General features: G+C 40.9%; 1 protein-coding gene across 2 annotated transcripts in view; it reads right to left on the minus strand.

The window, feature by feature from the left end:
- Positions 1 to 19300, minus strand: part of LOC111871804 (probable glutamate receptor) — a 276486-nt gene that overhangs the window by 11405 nt on the left and 245781 nt on the right. The window contains exons 3-5 of one of the 2 annotated variants that reach the window (XM_023865167.2): positions 4638 to 4792; positions 2517 to 2813; positions 179 to 273 (exon numbers count right to left, since the gene is read on the minus strand). In XM_023865167.2, the coding sequence (XP_023720935.2) occupies positions 179 to 273; positions 2517 to 2813; positions 4638 to 4769 (524 nt within the window). In that variant the 5' untranslated portion in view covers positions 4770 to 4792. The remainder of the gene's footprint in view (positions 1 to 178; positions 274 to 2516; positions 2814 to 4637; positions 4793 to 19300) is intronic. The other variant, XM_033754437.1, reaches the window with a different exon arrangement.

The following is a 19300-nucleotide window of genomic DNA, read 5'->3' on the forward strand; positions in this document are numbered from 1 at the left end:
CATGCCTTAGACCGCTCGGCTACCGTGACCGGCAGTGTATAAGAATAATATATAAGAATTCAGTTCGTACCTCACAGGAAACAGATCCGAACCCACGATCCCGGCTTCCGAGCGAGCGAAGACAGTACATGCCTTAGACCGCTCGGCTACCGTGACCGGCGGAATGTCATATAATTACCTGAAGTTCATTCGAAGTTCAAGTTCTGCCCACACGTCTCCAACGAATCCCATAATCCTCCCGGTTTCTTTATCAATAGCTGTCATTGGAGGGCCCTGCAGCATGTAACACAAGAAGTAACAGAACTTACGACGGAATCAGATTTCACATGAGGCGCAATTACTTTTCAGAACTTTATTTCCCGGGAAATAAAATTTACACTTACCCATCTTACACTTATATTTTTGGTGCATGCAGTAGCGCAGTTAATTGAGGCACTATGCTACAAGCCGGAAGGCCGCAAGTTCGATTCCTGTTGATGTCACTGAATTTTTTAATTAACCTAATAATTCCAGCTGCATAATGGACCTGGGATTGACTCAGATTCTAACAGAAATTAGTAACAGAAATCTTCCTCGGGGTAAAGGGCGGTCGGTGCGTAAGGCTGATAACTTCACCGCCATCTGTGAGCCGATTTTCTAGAAAATGTGGGATCCGCGAAGTCTTACAACTCTATGGGCCCCCACGGCCTACCACAGGGATAGCTTTACACTTTTTTATACTTCAATTTAATGTACGTTACGAATTCAATGCTTCATATGAGGAATGCACTATGCTTAATGCGGTGCATTAGTGGGCGTGTCTGTAAAATTCTTACGTTAAGCTTACATTAGGTCGTTATATGACGTCTAAATGGGGTGGGAATATGGCGAGTGGTAAATACTCAAGGATCCAGTAGGGGACTGAAGTAACTTACGTATGTCAATACCCTATCCCGACATTTTATTAGAGTGACGGACGAAAGTATGGAAATACGCATTCGGCCACGCCGGTAACCTGGCCACTGTGTGATCTGGCATAGGTATAAGGTAGAGCTATCCCTGTAACAGGCCGTGGAGGCCCATAGGGTTGTGAGTTGTTAAGGGTCCCACATTTTCTAGACAATCGGCTCATAGATGGCGGTGAGGTTGCCAGCCTTATGCGCCGGCCAAGCTTTATCCCCAGGAAGATTCCTGATTCTTATTTCTGTTAGAGGATGAGTCGACCCCAGGGACATAGTGGGGCTGGAAGGTTTAGGTCAATTGAAAAAATTGAATTACCTAATCGGGACTTGAACCCGCGACCTTCCGGCTTTTATTATTATTATTATTATTATTATTATTATTATTATTATTGCTAGTAGGGTGAGACTACGTAAATCCCTTGTACTGCGGCCACATCTGGCCTATTGTACCAGCCCCAGATGTTAGGTGAGGGTGATTGTGGAGCAATTGGTGGAATGAAGATTGGCAGGGGAACCGAAGTACTCGGAGGAAACCTGCCCCAGCCTCACTTTGTCCACCACAAATCCCACTTAACCAGACCCGGGATAGAATCCGGGCCGCCGCGATGGGAAGCCAGCGACTAACCGCTTGAGCTATGGCTCGGTTCCGGCTTGTAGCAAAGTGCCTCAACCAATTACGCTACCGCGTGCCCCTGTATATTTATATATATACGTATATATATTTCACCGACAGGCGGCGGTCGCTCGATCGGTATTGTTCGCTTGCGGACTAAAATCACGGAGTTTTATATATATAGACACACACACATACACACACATATATATATATATACCATAGGTTAATTTGTCCCGCTGCTTGAGTAATTAAGCACTACGCCATGAAGACGTATGGGGGAGTGGACGTATAGGTCCACCATTCTTGGATTCGGCACTAGATGGAGACGAGTAGTCAGCTTCACGCCCCAGCCGCTTTACTTCCAGGAACCAGCTGTCTCTGCCCATGTCTAAGAGGCTGCGTGGGCTCCAAGGACGGCGTGGACGTTATGGGGAATGGAAATACTAGCTCCTGCCGGAAATCGAACCCTGGCACTCGATCCCATAGCCCGTCGCTATACCTACTGAGCTATTCTGCTCCTCCATACACTCATACACACACGCGCATGCACAGAAACATATATATATTTATAAAATCTGAGTATAAATTTATTAATGAAATGTTATTCCATTTAGTTAAGCACGGCGGCGGAAAGGCATATGGGGAACAGAGTTAAAACTCCACGCATTCTTAACATTGGCATTCGATGGACATGACAGTTCAGCTCCATGTTAGGTCCTTAATCTACGAAGGAAAAGACCCCATAACCCTTAATAGGGAGAACGCGTGGTTCCCAAGGCTGCTCTCCATGCTTTGGAGAAAAGATAAATCTCTTGCCTCTCTCGAAATCCAACCCGGATTATCCAGCCCTTAACCTAGTCAGCATAGCGACTGAGCTAGTCCATATCCACTCTGCGTATAACGCATGCGTGGATCTCCTATAAATCAGTTTTACAACTAATGGGTGTCAGTCCAAGCACCTGAATTGAAGACGCACTGATGACAGTTCCCTGCAGATTTGACCTCCGATCATAGATGTCTCCCTCGGATGAGACATAGAGTCCGCTACTCGGATTCCAAGTTCCGAAATGAAATTCCTGCAGGTTGTCAGAAATGTGGTACATTTCTGTGAGCACCACGTCCTGGTCCTGGACATGTGCCACGAGGAACTCGCTGTCCAGTGGGATACGTACACCTTGCAGGAGCTCCTGTACCGACCCTCCAGTCGGCAAGCACAGCAGCCACACAGCGTCTTTCATTCTTACCGTTGTAGTCATCTAAATTTGTGTAACAAGATATAAAACCTTTAGCTACAGAATCATTTCCGAATACATTACACAGCTAAAATATAAAAGTTTGTGACGATGGTACATTGGTACAAATATTATGTTTCTGGACATTATCCATCATCCTGGATTTATCTAAAGACCGTCCTGTTTATTTAAAAAAATAACGTTTCGGAGACTAGATTTTGTCTCCGTCTTCAGATAAAACTTACTCAGTTGGGCCCAATCAATAGAGCTAGTCCCTATCTCAGGAGATAGGGAATGTCGCGTTTTCAAAAATAAACAGGACGGTTTTTAGATAAAGACAAAGCGATGGATAATGTCCATAAATATAATATTTGTAATATTATATAATTTTTTCTCATTGTCGACATATTCAAATACTACACTTTTTACCATGTATTAACATTTTATTTAAAACCAAAGTGACAGTAAAAATGTGAAATTCGCCTTATGTAAAGACCTTTTTGTCGTATCAATTTTCAGTTCTATATTTTATACATCATGAAAATTATTGTGAAATTTGTTAACTTCAGATGCTGCAGTATCGCCATGGTGTTCCTTTCCAGCATACAAACAACTAATTAAGGAACGAAAGGAACAGATGCTTTCTTGAAGGACCAATAGCTGCTCAGCTGGGCAAGAAATTCTCCTCCTTCATGGAGTCCGAATATCCATTACGGTATTCACGAAAGACCCCCACTGGATCCGATCCTGGGTCAGGCGAATACAGGTTGAAAACACATAACCAGTTTTTGAAAATATAATTTAATGTCCTCCCATCTACGGCTAGATATTCCAAGTAGCCTTTTCTCTCAAGGTCTTCTTACCAACACACTGCACTACGCATATGCACTTATCTCCTTCATGCATGCTTTGCGTCCCATTCATCACGCTCTTCTCAGCTCCATTACTGTAATAATATTGCTTTAGACTGCAATGAACAGGCAACAGTAGCAATGTGATGTATATCTACTTCATTGGCTTACATATTTCGCCTATTTTTACATTTATTTCTAAATCTGGCATACAACATAAAAAATGTAAAGGTAAAGCTATCCCTGTAACAGGCCGTGGAGGCCCATAGGGTTGTGAGACGTCGAGGCGGCCACATTTTCTAGACAGCCGGCTCACAGACGGCCCTAAGGTTGTCAGCCTTACGCGCGAGCCGCCCTTTATCCTCTACGAATATTCCTGGTGCTCATTTCTGTTAGAGGCTGGGCTCGAACCCAGAGACATAGTGCGGCTGGAAGGATTAGTTCAATTGAAAAATGCTGTAACCTCAACGGGAATTTAACCCGCGACCTTCCGGCTTGTAACACAGCGCCTCAACCAACTACACTACCGCGTGCCCTCGTAAAATTATAAGGAGGATGATAAACAGGGCTACCATTCCAGTGCCTAGCTAAGGCGGTGTGATTGCAGCGAACTAAAATACGTAAGGTTTGCACTCTGCCGGCCACGGTAGCCGAGCGGTCTAAGGCATGTACTGTCTTCGCTCGCTTGGAAACCGGGATCGTGGGTTCGAATCCCATTCAGGGCATGGATGTTTAGTTCGTGTGTGTACGTTTTTCTGTTTGTGTACAGGTAGAGGCCTTGCGACGAGCTGATCACCCGCCCATGGAGTCCTACCGAATGTGTAAGATCTAGAAAAACCGAAGTGAACGGAGAATTTCATGGAGGTAGGCCTAGGCCCACTGGGGCTGTAGTGCCAAGGAAAAAATAAGTTTGCACTCTAATAGCATGATTTAAATACAGAAGAGAAATATTTTTAATGGCGTCGTAAGACAGCCTAGCATGGATTGGTAGACTAACCTCCCTCAGATGCGCGTTGTCGTGGCATGGTAGTATGATATGTAGTGGCATCTTGCAGCCCAGAGGCGAGTCACCCAACGTGTGATAACAGGCTGCTCTAGCTGTGACGTCATGTTTTGCTAGGAGTCTCATCGCATTCACCAACTGCAATTTTACTGAAACGAGACATGTACCAGCGACGTATATTAGAGAACACTGAAATAATTTCATGAAGAACCACTTCGAAGCCCTAAGCATAGGTGGGAAAGTTGTGTTAGAATGAGTCTTAGATAAAAAAAAAAAGGATGTGAAATTGCGGAACAGAACTGTCTGGCTTAGGATAGGATTCAGTGGTCGGCTGTTGTGCAGAAGGTTATTAAACTTCGAGCTTCATCAATTGTGCGGAATGTGACTAGCTGAGCCACTCTAAGCTTTTCAAGATGAACTTAATTTCCGTTAGATAGTTTGGATTATCTTATCTGTGTTTCACATTCGTAAGCAGTCAGATGAAGGGAATGTCTCATATCGTGAGAAACATGTATCCAAATGCAAGGGCTGCTGCGAAAATGCTTATTGAGATTTGTGTTAGGATGTACGAGGTGGTATCGGAAAGTTCCAGGACTGTTACTGTTGTAAATACCTCGGTGAAAGAAGACGAGAGGGGAGGCCAAGGTCAGACTTCCGAAAGCCTATTGTATCAGTCTGTCACGTGACACCGCGCTGTGACATTCATTGTTTTTACACGAGTGCTTTTTCGATTTTGTGTTCCGTCTTGTCTGCGACGGATGGCAAAATCGAGCAACGTGTCTGAATCAAGTTTTGCCTGAAGCTCTGTAAATCCGCTACCGAAACCCTTGAAGTGCTTCGTGAGGCTTTTGGAGAACATTCTTTAAACCGGACAGCAGTTTTTGAATGGCATTCACGTTTCAAGGCCGGTCAAGTGTCTGTTGAAGATGACGAACCTTCAGGGCGACCAAGCAGCTGCAAGACGACAGGAAATTTTGAAAAAAAAAAAAAAAAAAAAATTAAATCATCCACAAAGACAGTCGCCGAACAATCCATGAACTCGCAGATATCGCTGGGATTGGTTATGGAGTTTGCCAGATTTTAACAGAAAACTTGAACATGAGTCTCACTGCTCCTTCATCGCGACGTGTCCTCCGACACGTCCCTGAAAACCCAGGAGTTTGTGACTAACAACAACGTGGTTATCGCTCCACATCTTCCTAGCCACCTGTGATTTCGTTTTGTTTCCCAAATTGAAAACAGAACTGAAGGGGCGTCGTTTTGAAACAGTGTCTGACATCCAAAAGGAATCCGCAAGCGGCACTCGGCATCATTAAGGAAAATTACTTCCGCGGTGCTTCTGAAGCGTGGGAAAGAAGATGGGATCACTGTATACCGTCCCAAAGAGACTATTTTGAAGAAGATTGCAGCCAAAATTGAGAAAATTAAGCCAGAATTTCTTTTTTGACGTAGTCCGGGAACTTTCCGATACACCTCAAATGGTACAATAGACTGATCATCGTGCTAGACTGTAAGGTCGATATGAACACTACAAGTAGAATGTAAATCTAAATAAATTATTTATGGAGAGTGGTGAAAATTAGATTAGGGGCTTAAGAATTTGTACTCATCGTCAAATACAGGGTTACTACAAATAATTCATTCCATTTCAAAACATTATATTGGTCGCCCCGTGCATTTCCGTTTACACAGACAACCAGTATCCTTGAACTGCCGATACCACCGCAAAATTCTCTGTTTACATGGCGGTTCTTTTCTGTTCTCTGCTCTGAATGCACGCTGCACTGCAGTAGCAGACGTACAGCTCGAATATTCCAACACACAGTAACTCTTTTCCAGCTACGCCGCCATTTTGTGAGGCACTGCACTCATGCTACCAACTGGTGTATCACGATGGAAACTTGGTGAGTTTGCGGTTCTTTTCTGTACTCTGCTCTGAATGCACGCTGCACTGCAGTAGCAGACGTACAGCTCGAATATTCCAACACACAGTAACTCTTTTCCAGCTACGCCGCCATTTTGTGAGGCACTGCACTCATGCTGCCAACTGGTGTATCACGATGCAAACTTCGTGAGTTTGCGGTTATTTTCATGTATCAATCATGTTTGTATGTATATTACTTTGGAAAATATAGTGTTTTTAAATGTAATTAATAATTTGTAGTAACTTTGTATTATTCGGAATACCAAATTAAATATGATGAAATGGATGGGACATGTAGCATGCATGGAAGATTCTTTGTGCGGATCCGAATACAGAATACAAACGAAGGAACAAATGAGAAATACAAATACAGCATAAATCAATTTCATCAGACTGGTCGCAAGTTATAGAGTTACGTAATAAAATTAAGGGTATAACAGGAATCATCAGAATAGTAACACACTACAAAATGAAGTGACTAGAACTTTTGTAAGGAATGTAAACAGATCAAATCCCCGAGCTACTGTATCGACACACGGCAGAGCGTGGAGGAATACGTGAATGTCCAACAAAACCTGTGACATTTAGACTCCCGTAACTGAAGTAGGCCAAGCTCTCCTTCAGTGATGGCGACGGTGATGGTGATGTTGAAGAAAATAAAATTAGCCTACTCACGACTGTCTGTCATGTTCTCAGTGTACAAAAATATAACACATCCCGCGCGGAAATATTCCTGAAGAGGTATTAATATGGCTGTGAATGTTGCAACAGAATGCTGGCATCTAACAATTGTTAGTAAATCAACGGCAAAGAGACGCAGAACAATTTTTAAATATGCCATGTTCTTAGTGTGTAGGATCAAAGCAACTGAATCTATTAGAGTACCTAACCTCACGAGAATGAAGTTCTTACTCATTGAATTGACCCGGCGTCTTGTGACGTTATCAGGTAAATGACAAAGTTATAAAAAATATATTCTGTGTTTATAGATTGGAAGTTTTAAAAGAAAAATAACATATTTACTTATAAAACAAACACATTTATGAATGTTATCTAAATGCCAATCTTCTAGAATTTATTGAGAAGCTTAGACAAGTAAAAATGTTACGACACTGAAAACTTTCAACTTGTCAATAATTTATACATAACCTTCAGTTTAGGATATACATTTTTGTATTACAATGACAATGAATCATTCGATTTGTCACTGAGAAATGGCGATATGCTGACCCATTTACGAATTTGTTAAGTGTAATATCCAGCGTATGTCACTATATGTCAGTCTCAATGAGTGTTTGTTGTCAGATATTTCATTAGATGTTTCACGTAGTCACACGACGCTAAACCTCTAATTAAACATAACCCCTTCTGTGTGTTTGTATAAGGTTACACATGTTGCCACTAACTACGCACTTGTTCTCAACTCTTGCTAAGAGATGAAAAACTGTACTATCTTCAAAACAGCTCCTATCTATGGAGTTCATTAGCTGAATGGTTAGTTGGATACTTGGGCCGCGCCATAGCTCAAGCGGTTAGTCGCTGGCTTCCCACTCGGCGGCCCGGGTTCGATCCAGGGTCTGGTCAAGTGGGACTTTTGGTGGACAAAGTGGCGCTGGGGCAGGTTTTCTCCGAGTACTTAGGTTTCCCCTGCCAATCTTCATTCCACCAATTGCTCCACAATCACCCTCACCTATCACCTGGGGCTGGTACAATAGGCCAGAAATGGCCGCAGTACAAGGGATTTAGTCCCACTCCACTAGCAACAAAAAAAACTATGCACTTTTTCATAGCTCTTGCTTGACAGATGAAAGACTGTACTATTTTCAAAGCAGCTCTGATATATGGAGTTCATTAGCTGAATAGTTAGTTGGATACTCCCTGAATTGTTATCCTGAGTGGTATATTAAGTTTTGATTGCTCTACCGAATTCATTACAACTATAAATTTCATGTTTTCGAGGACAGGCAAAAGGTGGGGTCATTTGTATTTTGTGATACTTAATTTGAGATAAGATGATTGTTACTGCACGGTACAGCTTATCGTACTAAATATGTTATTACTAGAATTTGGGCATTATTCAGCCTCGACAGAGTGTTAAACAAACATTTTCAATTTAAACACACTCACACACACACACACACACATATATAACACATATTTGCAATTTAAGTTTCCCAAACTTTGAACACTGACCTCAAGATTTATGCATATTAAATCTCTAATCTTGTTCAAATTGATCAAGTGTATTTCACTTTGCTGATATGGTTTTGAAAATAATGACATTTTTAAACATCTACAGTAATACGAGTATATTACACAAAGCCCTGATACTCGTGGCGAAATATCTGCAGCTACTGGAAAACAGAAACTGGATAAACCATTTCACATGCAGTAGAACTAGACCAATTTCTACATAAAATATTAAGTAAGAACTTCTGCAATATCAGAGTTTAAAAATTATCCACTGTGAGTGAAATCCAGGAGTGATATCGTAGCTGAATAACAGTTAAACATATTACCGATTGAGCTAAGTTACCGATGCAGACCACGGCAACAGTCTAATCTTTCCCTGAAAGGTGGCAGGGCAGTTTACAGTACACGAATTGATTTTCTCATCTCTACGTTGATGTATAAAATTGGTGGAATAAACTTGTGTCAAGTTGTGATGATTTGAGTTCAGTTCAGTTCAGCTTCCTGCAATAATCACTGGCAACAGACATCCTTCTATCCTTATCATCAACTTTGCTGCGGTTTTCAGTGCTTACTTTATGCCAAAAGAGATAGCGCGTAAAGGAAATCTCTGTATTAGAGACAAGATCAACAATTCAAATGCAAATTTAAAAGCTTTTGTGTCATTGGTTAACGATTATAAGGTTAAAATTTATCCACATTCTCCGAAACTCCTTTAAAAATCTATCAGAAATTATATTACTGTAATCTACGAGTTTCAACCTCCAAATTTAATTTTTGATTTCGTTTCTTCTTCGTGCTAACTTCTGACTCTAATCTTGATCTTCTCTAAACTTTCCGTCTTTCTTAGTTTTGTAACGACGCATTTTTTAACCACGTAATTTATACAATATTACGGCTAATAGGAGAAAGATGAAATGAAGAGGATGTGGAAGGAAACGACCATGACCTCTTTCAAGATCCTGTAGCAGAATGTCCTTAGATCGACTGAGGAGCACTGCAGACCACGTGTTAGGACATCACGTCTTTGAGCCTAAAAGAACCACCAGGATCTCCTGAAAGGAACTGATTTCTAGTCACGTGACAAACAAAGGGCTTTCTCACCTTTCATTCCCATACAGACTAAAGGGCTTCCAGAGATAAGAAAATATTGTTTTTTTTCTATCTTACAGGTTATAACTTCATGTACTCGCTGAAAGAAAGTGGCAACTAGGAAGAACAGGTCCCTTCCATCTTAAGGGTCGTAGAGTGAACCAAGCAAGAAACCAGCATGAAGAAGATAGCAAACAGAGTTCAAGTTCAACATTCGGAGGAGAATATCTCTTCCATTTTTAGTTTTATTTTTTCGCTTTCTGTTTTATTATTTGGCTTAATCTTCGACCTGAAAATACACGACGTATTATCTCAGAAGATAGAAATCTCATAATCAAGGCCGTGAGAACCTCAAATTCTACAAGGCTACACACATTTATGGGCTCTTCCTTCTTATGGGATAGCGAAAAAGAAGGCATGACGAGGTAGCGTCATTCACCGGCCAACACATTTGTTGCACACTATAAACATTCAAATTCATGCAGACCCTACTGAGCTGGGCTCGATTCTGAGATAACCATAAGTTTAATTTAATTTTATTTGCTCATACAGGACTACGTCACGGACATGAGGAAATACTGTTATTGCGAAAATACTGCCTTCGAATTGACGAATTTACAGGTTTTGAGCCCACTGAATGAGAAAAAGCTGTTTTTAGTATGTCGTCTCCATGTCTGTCTCTGCGTCTCACTATCACGTGACCAGTGGGACGGATTTTGTTACTGTTCCGTATTTAAGAGTTTATTGGTTGGCGATCAGCGACTATGAGAAATCTCGATCCAGTAAACAGGGACCTGCCACATGGGGTCATAATACGAAACGGCGACTTCAAGTAAAACTACCCTGGTAAATTCAATTGACCGTCAGTAACTAACGGAAACCATCTCCATAAATAGAACTGCGGATTTGGAATCTTCAGGAAAAGACGGTAAGCGTGTTCAGGGCTCTAATACGAAATACTTTCTTTTGTTGACTCTAGATTTACCGCTGGGAGGGATTTCATATTTGTTCTCTATTCATAAGTCAACATTCATTTACCAAGAAAAAAATACATTTTGTTTCCAAAGTATCACAGTCAGAGTCAGTTCTTTATGTGCAATTATTTGCGGCCAGCATTACGCAGTTTACGAGTATGTGTGGGCTACTTGTTTTCATACTTCCTGACTCTGCTAGGCGGCATGAAGTGAGATGCGTCATTCTGTGTGGAGATAGCCACTCAACTATTGATGGAACACTTACAGTGGCATAATACGTCGTTCAAACACAGCTTCGTGATGCATCGGAAATTTTTCCAGTCTTTATTATGGCTTCTGTGATAAGGGCGATGTTTGCTTTGCCCTCAGTGATATTCACATGACATGGCTTGTCACTCACACGATCAGTAGAGCAGTGGAAACTTCAAATCCACCTGCTTTACCATCTTTCAGCCCATGAGCTTTGTGTTTCACTTGCATTCCGGCCAGTGATACCGTTCTAAGAGGCACTGATTCTCTCTGGACGTTACAATAAAACGCTTTCATTTTACGATTCGAGTTCAGTGAATGAACAGACATGGATATAACGTTCTTTTGTTTTTATCTAGTTGCCTGTGTTCACAATTTAATTGGAGATATCTGTGGAATTAATGTGCCTACATGCATAGGAAGCAGTTTAAACTGCCCATTGCAGTTTCATAATGCTGACTCAATACACATTACACGACCGCCGTTTCAACATCTGAGAGCTATGCCGTGGACATGTTTCAGAGACTTCTGGTGCATTGGGTGCTGCTGGTCACGCTACCATGCTCCTTGTCACTGGGAGACGGCGTGTCTTTACAAAGGATTCAACTGCCAGGGTCTAACAAAGTCGAAATGGAAGTTTTCTTGCTGTGATATCAGCGTTGCAAAAGCCAGAAGAATCTATAAAACAGAGGTTAAATTAAGACGAAATATAGCAAGTACAAAACTAACACTTGAAGCAACAAACGCTAAGAGAGGAGATGATGTCAGTTTTTCTGAACATATTTTCAACTGTCATTACTTTCTGACATTAGAAATGTTTCATGAAAGAAGAAATTCGACTTCACGTAATGCCCTCTTCAGTTGCAGAGACAAAAAACCCTTCATTTCAAAATGGCGCGCTTATGAGTGTGTTTACACTGAATCAATCTACAGATATAAGTTTGGAAAGGAAAGAGTTAAGCGAACTAATTTTGCAATTAATACTGAATCGAAATTTGAAACTCCCGATGACAATTTATTTGCAGCTGCAATCGATTCGGGTGATATTGAGAGAGATGAAAAGAAAAATATTAAAATTTTTACCGGAACTGCTGTAATACTGAACATAGTAACCGACCAGACGAATGCAATTAGCGGTGCCAACAAATATGCTCTGAATAAAAGAGTGAAGAAGTTTGCAAGGATCATTTACCTAGCCGGCGGTTCTGCCTCGCGGAAAGCCTCTGTGGAAGCAGCAGCAATGGCAGGCTTTGTCGCTGTTCTGCCAGTCAGGATTTGTAGCAGAGGATTGTGTAATTCAATGGAACGTTATTTCGAGGGATATTGCCTTTCCCTTCAGCAAGGAGGTAAGTTAATTATTGTGCCTAATAAATTTGGTATGCCGGTCACAGTAGCGGAGCAGTCTAAGGCATATAGTCTTTTTTCGTTCGGAAGCCGGGATCATGGGTTCGGACCTGTTTCCTGTGAGGTACGAACTGAGTTCTTATATATTATTCTTATACACTGCCGGTCACAGTAGCCGAGCGGTCTAAGGCATGCACTGTCTTCGCTCGCTTGGAAACCGGGATCGTGGGTTCGAATGTTTCCTGTGAGGTACGAACTGAATTCTTATATATTATTCTTACACGTTGCCGGTTACGGTAGCCGAGCAGTCTAAGGCGTGAGCTGTCTTCGCTCGCTTTGAAGCCGGGATCGTGGGTTCGGATCTGTTTCCTGTGAGGTACGACCTGAATTCTTATATATTGCCGGTCACGGTAGACGAGTGGTCTAAGGCATGTACTGTCTTCGCCCGCTCGGAAGCCGGGAACGTGGGTTCAGATACCATACAAGGCATGGATGTTTGGTATGTGTATGTGTTTATTCTGTGTTTGTGTTGTCCTGTGTTCAAGTAGAGGCCTTGCGACTAGCTGATCACTCGTTCAAGGAGCCCTACCGTTTGTAAAACGATCATGAAACTGAAAATCAGAGGCCAGGGCCCAAGGGGGCAGTAGAGCAGTGGGGAAAAAGTAGTAATTGTATAACAGGAAATAATTTATTATGAAATATATCGGTGGAAAATGAAAGCTAAACGTACACTTTAGTTTCTGAACTATATGGAAAACCACGAGGAGGAAATAAATTAGTGTATTGTTGTTATTCATTCATTCATCAGTAATCTGTCAGACGACAGGTCCACAGTCTCTTCCAAAACAGTTCCTCCACTTAATGCGATCTTCTGTTTTTGGAAGGAGACTATCCAGGAAAGGTGATAATGTGGTAGTTTTTCCATTTGCTTTCCACATCACAGTACAACAGCCGTTCAAACCACTCTGGTCATGCCTCTTGCTATATGAACTTGAGCCATCTCGAGCATCATTTGCTCTGTGCTTCAAGTCGCTGCTGATGACGCTGCTTCCGGCATCAGTTTTTGGTGTCTCTCTTCGTCTGATGCCTACCCTTTGACCTGTCCAGCAAGGGAGGCCCTGCCAGTTGCTACGCTACCGCTGGTATAGCTCTCAGGGTCCTTGCCATACTCCTTGGCATTGTTGCTATATATAAGTAATTTGTCTTATTACACATGGAACGCTAATATTTATGTTTGCAACATAATTCTATATATTCTGGACAATCTGATTCGCTGTATGACCCATTGCGATAAAGCTCTGACTTGTAACAAGCTGCTGCTTTTTCTCGTGATACCCTCACAAAGAACTGAAAACACTTTTACTTAATAGAGTGTATTTCCCCCTTCTCTTTCTGCCTTTATCTTTCAGGCATAGCCTATTAGCCTCTTCCGTCTTCAGCAAAGAATTTACTACGCCTTCCTCTGCATGGTAATTCATTTCTTTCACCTACCATCCGGGATCTGTTCTGCGCCGAATTAAATTTTCTGTCTGCATATATTTTATTTATTATAAAGTAATGAAATAAAATTAGAAACGACAGTTAATTTGGTATAGGGATCCAGGCTATGGGCTGAAAAACGAAGGAATCGCCATTCGATTCCCCGCAGGAGCAAGAAACTCCCCCCGCTCTCTCCTCCACCGTGTCCGAGATCAAGTTTGGGTCCATTCAGCATTCTAAAAAGGATGAACGGTGGGTATCTTCCCGGGGATAAAGCCACCTGGACGTTAGGGTAACCACTTACTTCCATCTAGTGCCGAGGGTGCGTGCAACGATTGTAGTATATGTGGAGGCATACCTCCATTCCCTTCCTGTCGTGATAGCTCAACCCGACACACGAACAGCTTTGCCGTTTCACTGATCTGAAACACGTTTCGGCATTTCTCATCAATTTAATTTTAACAGGATGCTGAGAATGTCATATCCAACAATTTCACAATCTAAGAATTTGGACCAATACGTTCAATCGGAAAAGTTACCACACGAATCGTCACAGACTCCATAATTTGCAGGTCAGAACAGGGCCAAAATATGTAAAGGGTGATTTAACAGGAATGTAAATTAGATGGGACATGTATAAACGGCTCAAATGCTCTGGCGTTTTCGATTACTTTCTTTTAATTATTTAGAAAAACACGTAAGACTAATGGAAGGTAACAAGCCGTGGAGGTCCACAGAGTTGTGAGATGCCGAGGCTCCCACATTTTCTTTAGATAGTCGGCTCACAGATGGCGCTAGGGTTGTCAGCCATACGTGTTGGCCGCTATTTGCACCCAAAAACATTCCTGGAATAAATTCTTTTGGAGGCTGAGTTCACCCCAGGGCCATAATGCGGCTGGAATTATTAGGTAAATTGAAAATTCCAATGACTCCATTGAGAAACGAACCAGCGACCTTCCGACCTGTAGCACAGTGCTTCCACCAACTACGCTACCTCGTCCCCCTATTTGCCTTGTGCTCAAGTATTAAGCATTACGCCATGAAGGCGTATGGGGGAGTTGATGTATAGATCCCTATTTTCTTGGGCTCGGCACTAGCTGGAGGTGAGTGGTCAGCTTCAAGTCCCGGCCGCTTTACCTCCGAGGAAAATCCCCCAGGTACCTATTGGTTAAGAGATTGGGTGGACCCCAGAGTCGGTCTGGGGAGCACGCAGAAGAGGAAATTCTTGACCCTACCGGGACAAGAACTCCGACCCCTCGGTCTTCCAGCCATGCACTAGTATTATTAGAATTGTCCTAGAAATATAATAACAAATATATTTAGTACTTTCCTCATCTTTAATAGTAGGATTTATGTCATTTTTATCGTAAATTATCAGAACCACTTGATAATAAGCAGTAATGTAGGAGTAAAATGTAAAAAGGTAAAGTTAATCCTGTGCTTAACAAATTAAGCACTACGCCAGGAAGCTGTACAGGGAGTGAGTGTAGATGTGTATTGACATAAAAGGTGTTCATTTTTAGAACGTATGTTCTTAAATGTTTTCAATCCGACGAGTTTTTAACTACCTACGCTGTTGATCTTAAACACACATATACCCATAGGTGTTCATATGTAACGACCTCTCTTGTTGTACGAATTTGATCATTACAGCAATTATTTTCATTGATTGCATCATGTTGTGTGTCTCAGACAATATATAATATGTAGGAACTATGTTACCGTCAACACAACAAATATTTCGGTATTACATTTATATCTTTATTTACTTTGACATATTTCGGTCATACACGACCATCATCAGGCAGGAATACGTATAGTTATTGAAACAGCGATACTGATCCTTATCGGTGCAACGCGTCGTATTAAATATTAACATAAAAACTTTGCCTCAGATTAGTGTAAAGTTAAAATAACAATACATGATGAAGGATAACAAATATAAAATAAAAATAGAAGATAAAATTTAGAATAAAGGTGTACTATATAAAAAATGTTGAAATATTATTAAAACATATTAAAAGTAAGTTTGAAGTATATAAAAGGTATTTAACAAATATACGTGTATACCATGCACTCGTATGTAGAGTTAGGGAACTGTATGCCAACTAAATTATTTATTTTAAAGGGATGTCCTGCTGTAGTGTAGAATTGGGCGTGTATGTTGTGTGGGTCTTGTTGCAGAAAATGCTACGCTATAAGGCCCGTATGTGAGGCCCAAAGACAAGCTTTCACTCTGCAATAAATGAGTATCAGTCTGTTAGTGTTTTCAACGTACTACTATACTTGACTATATAATAACATGTATCAATGACATGTTAAATACTTACGCTGTACAAGTTTGCTGGTATGTGAGTATTTGGTATGGTATTCCCACGCTATGTATCCTATATATCTGTAATCGTGAAAAATATATAAGTAAAATGTGTGTAATGATTCACAATATAGGGAGATTGTAAATATAGTGATATTACTTGTAATGTGACGTATGTTCCTAGTCTGTGTGTATTCCCATTCGGTGTGTATGGTGTGTTCTACACTGTGCTGTGGTTTACCGTAGATTGTCTGGGGATGTCGCAGTAAATGAAGATCTAAACGTAATGATTGAAATATTTGTTGTGTTGACGGTAGCACAGTTCCTACTTATTATATATTACAGCAAATATTTGACGAAGTTTAAAGACACTTCTGAATATAAAATTTAGCAAAAATTGAGTCATCTACTATCTTGTTGTAATGCGTACGAATGAATCGGCAGACAGACAGACAAGACGGAGCTAAAAGATGAAGTGAAGAAGAAAGGAAATGTCGAATCTCTGTGGAGTGGAGTGCAGTTCTAATCCAATCTCTCTGCTTGGCGTAATCGGATTTTTGTTGTGTGCCGACCTTTGCGCCATATTAGCTATTTTCTCCTGTTGTAGTTATCAGCCCGCTGAGTGTCCCCCATCTCATTCCAAAGTGTTTTTCCTCTTGCTGCGAAAATTACGTTCTCAGCTGGATGTGCAATTTCTCCTCAAATTTACGATACTCCTGGAAATGTGTAGGAGGTTTCCGTAAGGCATGTTTTGAATCAGAAATATAAGCTAGTAAAGATCTACTGAAAGAACGAATAAAGAAAAACTGGCGCCTTGTTTTCACTATCGTGTAAAAGCGTTTTGTTCTGTTAAGTGACGTAAACCGCGAAAAGTAGCATATATTAAGAGAATTCAGTTCATAAGCTGCAATACAGATTAAACAACTAAAATGTCTCTGTAGTTTATTCTCTAAAATTAACGTATTTTCATCCCAACTGCTCTCCTGAACGATGGATAGCATAGGAGATAAACTAGAACCTGTTCACTTTTTCACGATCTTATAAATTTCGCGACCCCTACAATTAATCAACCATTTAAGGACTTAGTCGGTTTGGGTCGGTTAAATTGCTGCACACCTTTATCACATCAGTTATTCTTGATTTCATGGCCATATTTATCTTCTAAATAATTTGTGAAATAATTTATATAATTTCAGTTTGTACCTCACAGGAAGCAAGTTATGTCTGCGCTGCGAAGATCAACAGGCTAAGGCTGTTTAGAAAAACAACAATTTTTTAAAAACATATGAAGCACATCGGAAACATCTGGAAAGTTTCGAAATGTGGTGTTGGAGAAGGATGGAGAAGATCAGTTGGACCGATTATGTGAGAAATGAAGAAGCGTTAATTAGAGTCAGTGAGCAGAGAAATATCCTACACGAAATAAGAAAACGAAAGGCTAATTGGATTGGTCATGTTTTACGCAGAAACTGCCTTCTTAAAGAAGTTATTGAAGGAAAGATAAAGGGGCGGATAGAAGTGACAAGAAGACGAGGAAGAAGACGTAAGAAGATGCTGGATGACCTTGGGGACAGAAGAGGATACTGTCATTTGAAGGAGAAAGCTCTAGATCGCATTAAGTGGAGGAATTGTTTTGAAAGAGACTGTGGACCTGTCGTCTTGACAGATTACTGATGATNCATATAAACTATGAAGGCAGAATAACGAGTTTTAGTGTTTTAAAGCAGGTGGTACTAATACGTACCAAGGACCTTTAAAGGAATAAACCAACGTTCCATACAATGCCTGTGTGAATCATGGTACCTCATCTATCATCCTTGATTGAGTCACTACTTAGTATTGCTCCGGCTGTGACACGGAGAAGGCTACCATGGACAGGACATGCAGAAGTGATTTTTAAATTTCATGGTCAGAATTAATGAGTCTACAATAAACTTAGGATATATCGGGCATCAATGATATCGAAGATACGGATATTCAGACTTTATTCAAGTAGAATCTGACTTATAAACACGTACAACTTGGCATGAAGAAAATGTCACGTGTTTCAGTGACTAAGAAGCGGGGTTACATTGGTGAATCGGTTTATTGGATCTTCACTAGTTGTAACTACAATTAGTTCTTACACTCTCAAGATTACTGGAACTATAACACATGTAACGTCACACACTAAGTCTTCTAATTCTTCTTCAGGTCACACTCCTATTCCCTTGGAACTTCGGATTTGAAGTGAAGTCAATTCCCATTCCTGTATTCTCTCATATTCTCTCGGCACGAACCACGTACAGAAAACACAGCCCCTCTATTGTTGCATGCCTCAGACCACACTGAAAAGTCGCGTGATGGCAATGCCGCTAGTCCATTGGGGCGCTGACTGTTGCCTGGCAGCGAGCTACAAACATTCATTTTATTGTCGCGTGACCTTAAGGGAGAAGGTGTTTATCGCTCCCTTGCCTAGCTGTACATGTTACAATAACTCCTATTTTCAGATATAAGGATGGCAGTATAAATGTTCATACAATACTTTGGTAGAATAACCACTTTAAAAATAATCTCTTTGAAAATTTTAAATTCTTGAAAGTATGATGGTAAAATAAGATCGGATAGATCTTAGGGAGGATGAAAAGTGAACGGAAATATCTTGGTTTTGTGTCAAATCGACTCTTTAGTGTGAATATTTTTGGAATTCCAAATTCAGGTATGAGAGAATGAGACCGTTAGATTATCGAGCGCATAGTTAAACTTCAACCTCTACCTCATTTATAAAGTTGCTTACAGCTGGGTTATTTATCGCTTAAGAGAAATCGCAGAGTGATTAATGTATCGGTAATAACCACAAAAGTTCCATATAGGCTCCAGTAAAATTTGGTATAGACTGTGATAGATGAGAGGACATTAATAAAACTGTCGATTGGTATTTTTCATAGTGTGTTTTCAATGCCAAAACATTTACAGTGTGCATCAATATGTTGGATGAGGGCTACAGACGTGCAGCTTGACGCTGCAATCGCATTTCGTTTTATGGTTTCAAGTTTCCATCTTCAAGGATTCTCCTAACTCAATGGAACAGGCTTCTCCTCGAGGGGATAAT

The sequence above is a fragment of the Cryptotermes secundus genome, unplaced genomic scaffold, assembly GCF_002891405.2.
Source record: "Cryptotermes secundus unplaced genomic scaffold, Csec_1.0 scaffold428, whole genome shotgun sequence".
In the NCBI taxonomy this organism is placed as follows: domain Eukaryota; kingdom Metazoa; phylum Arthropoda; class Insecta; order Blattodea; family Kalotermitidae; genus Cryptotermes; species Cryptotermes secundus.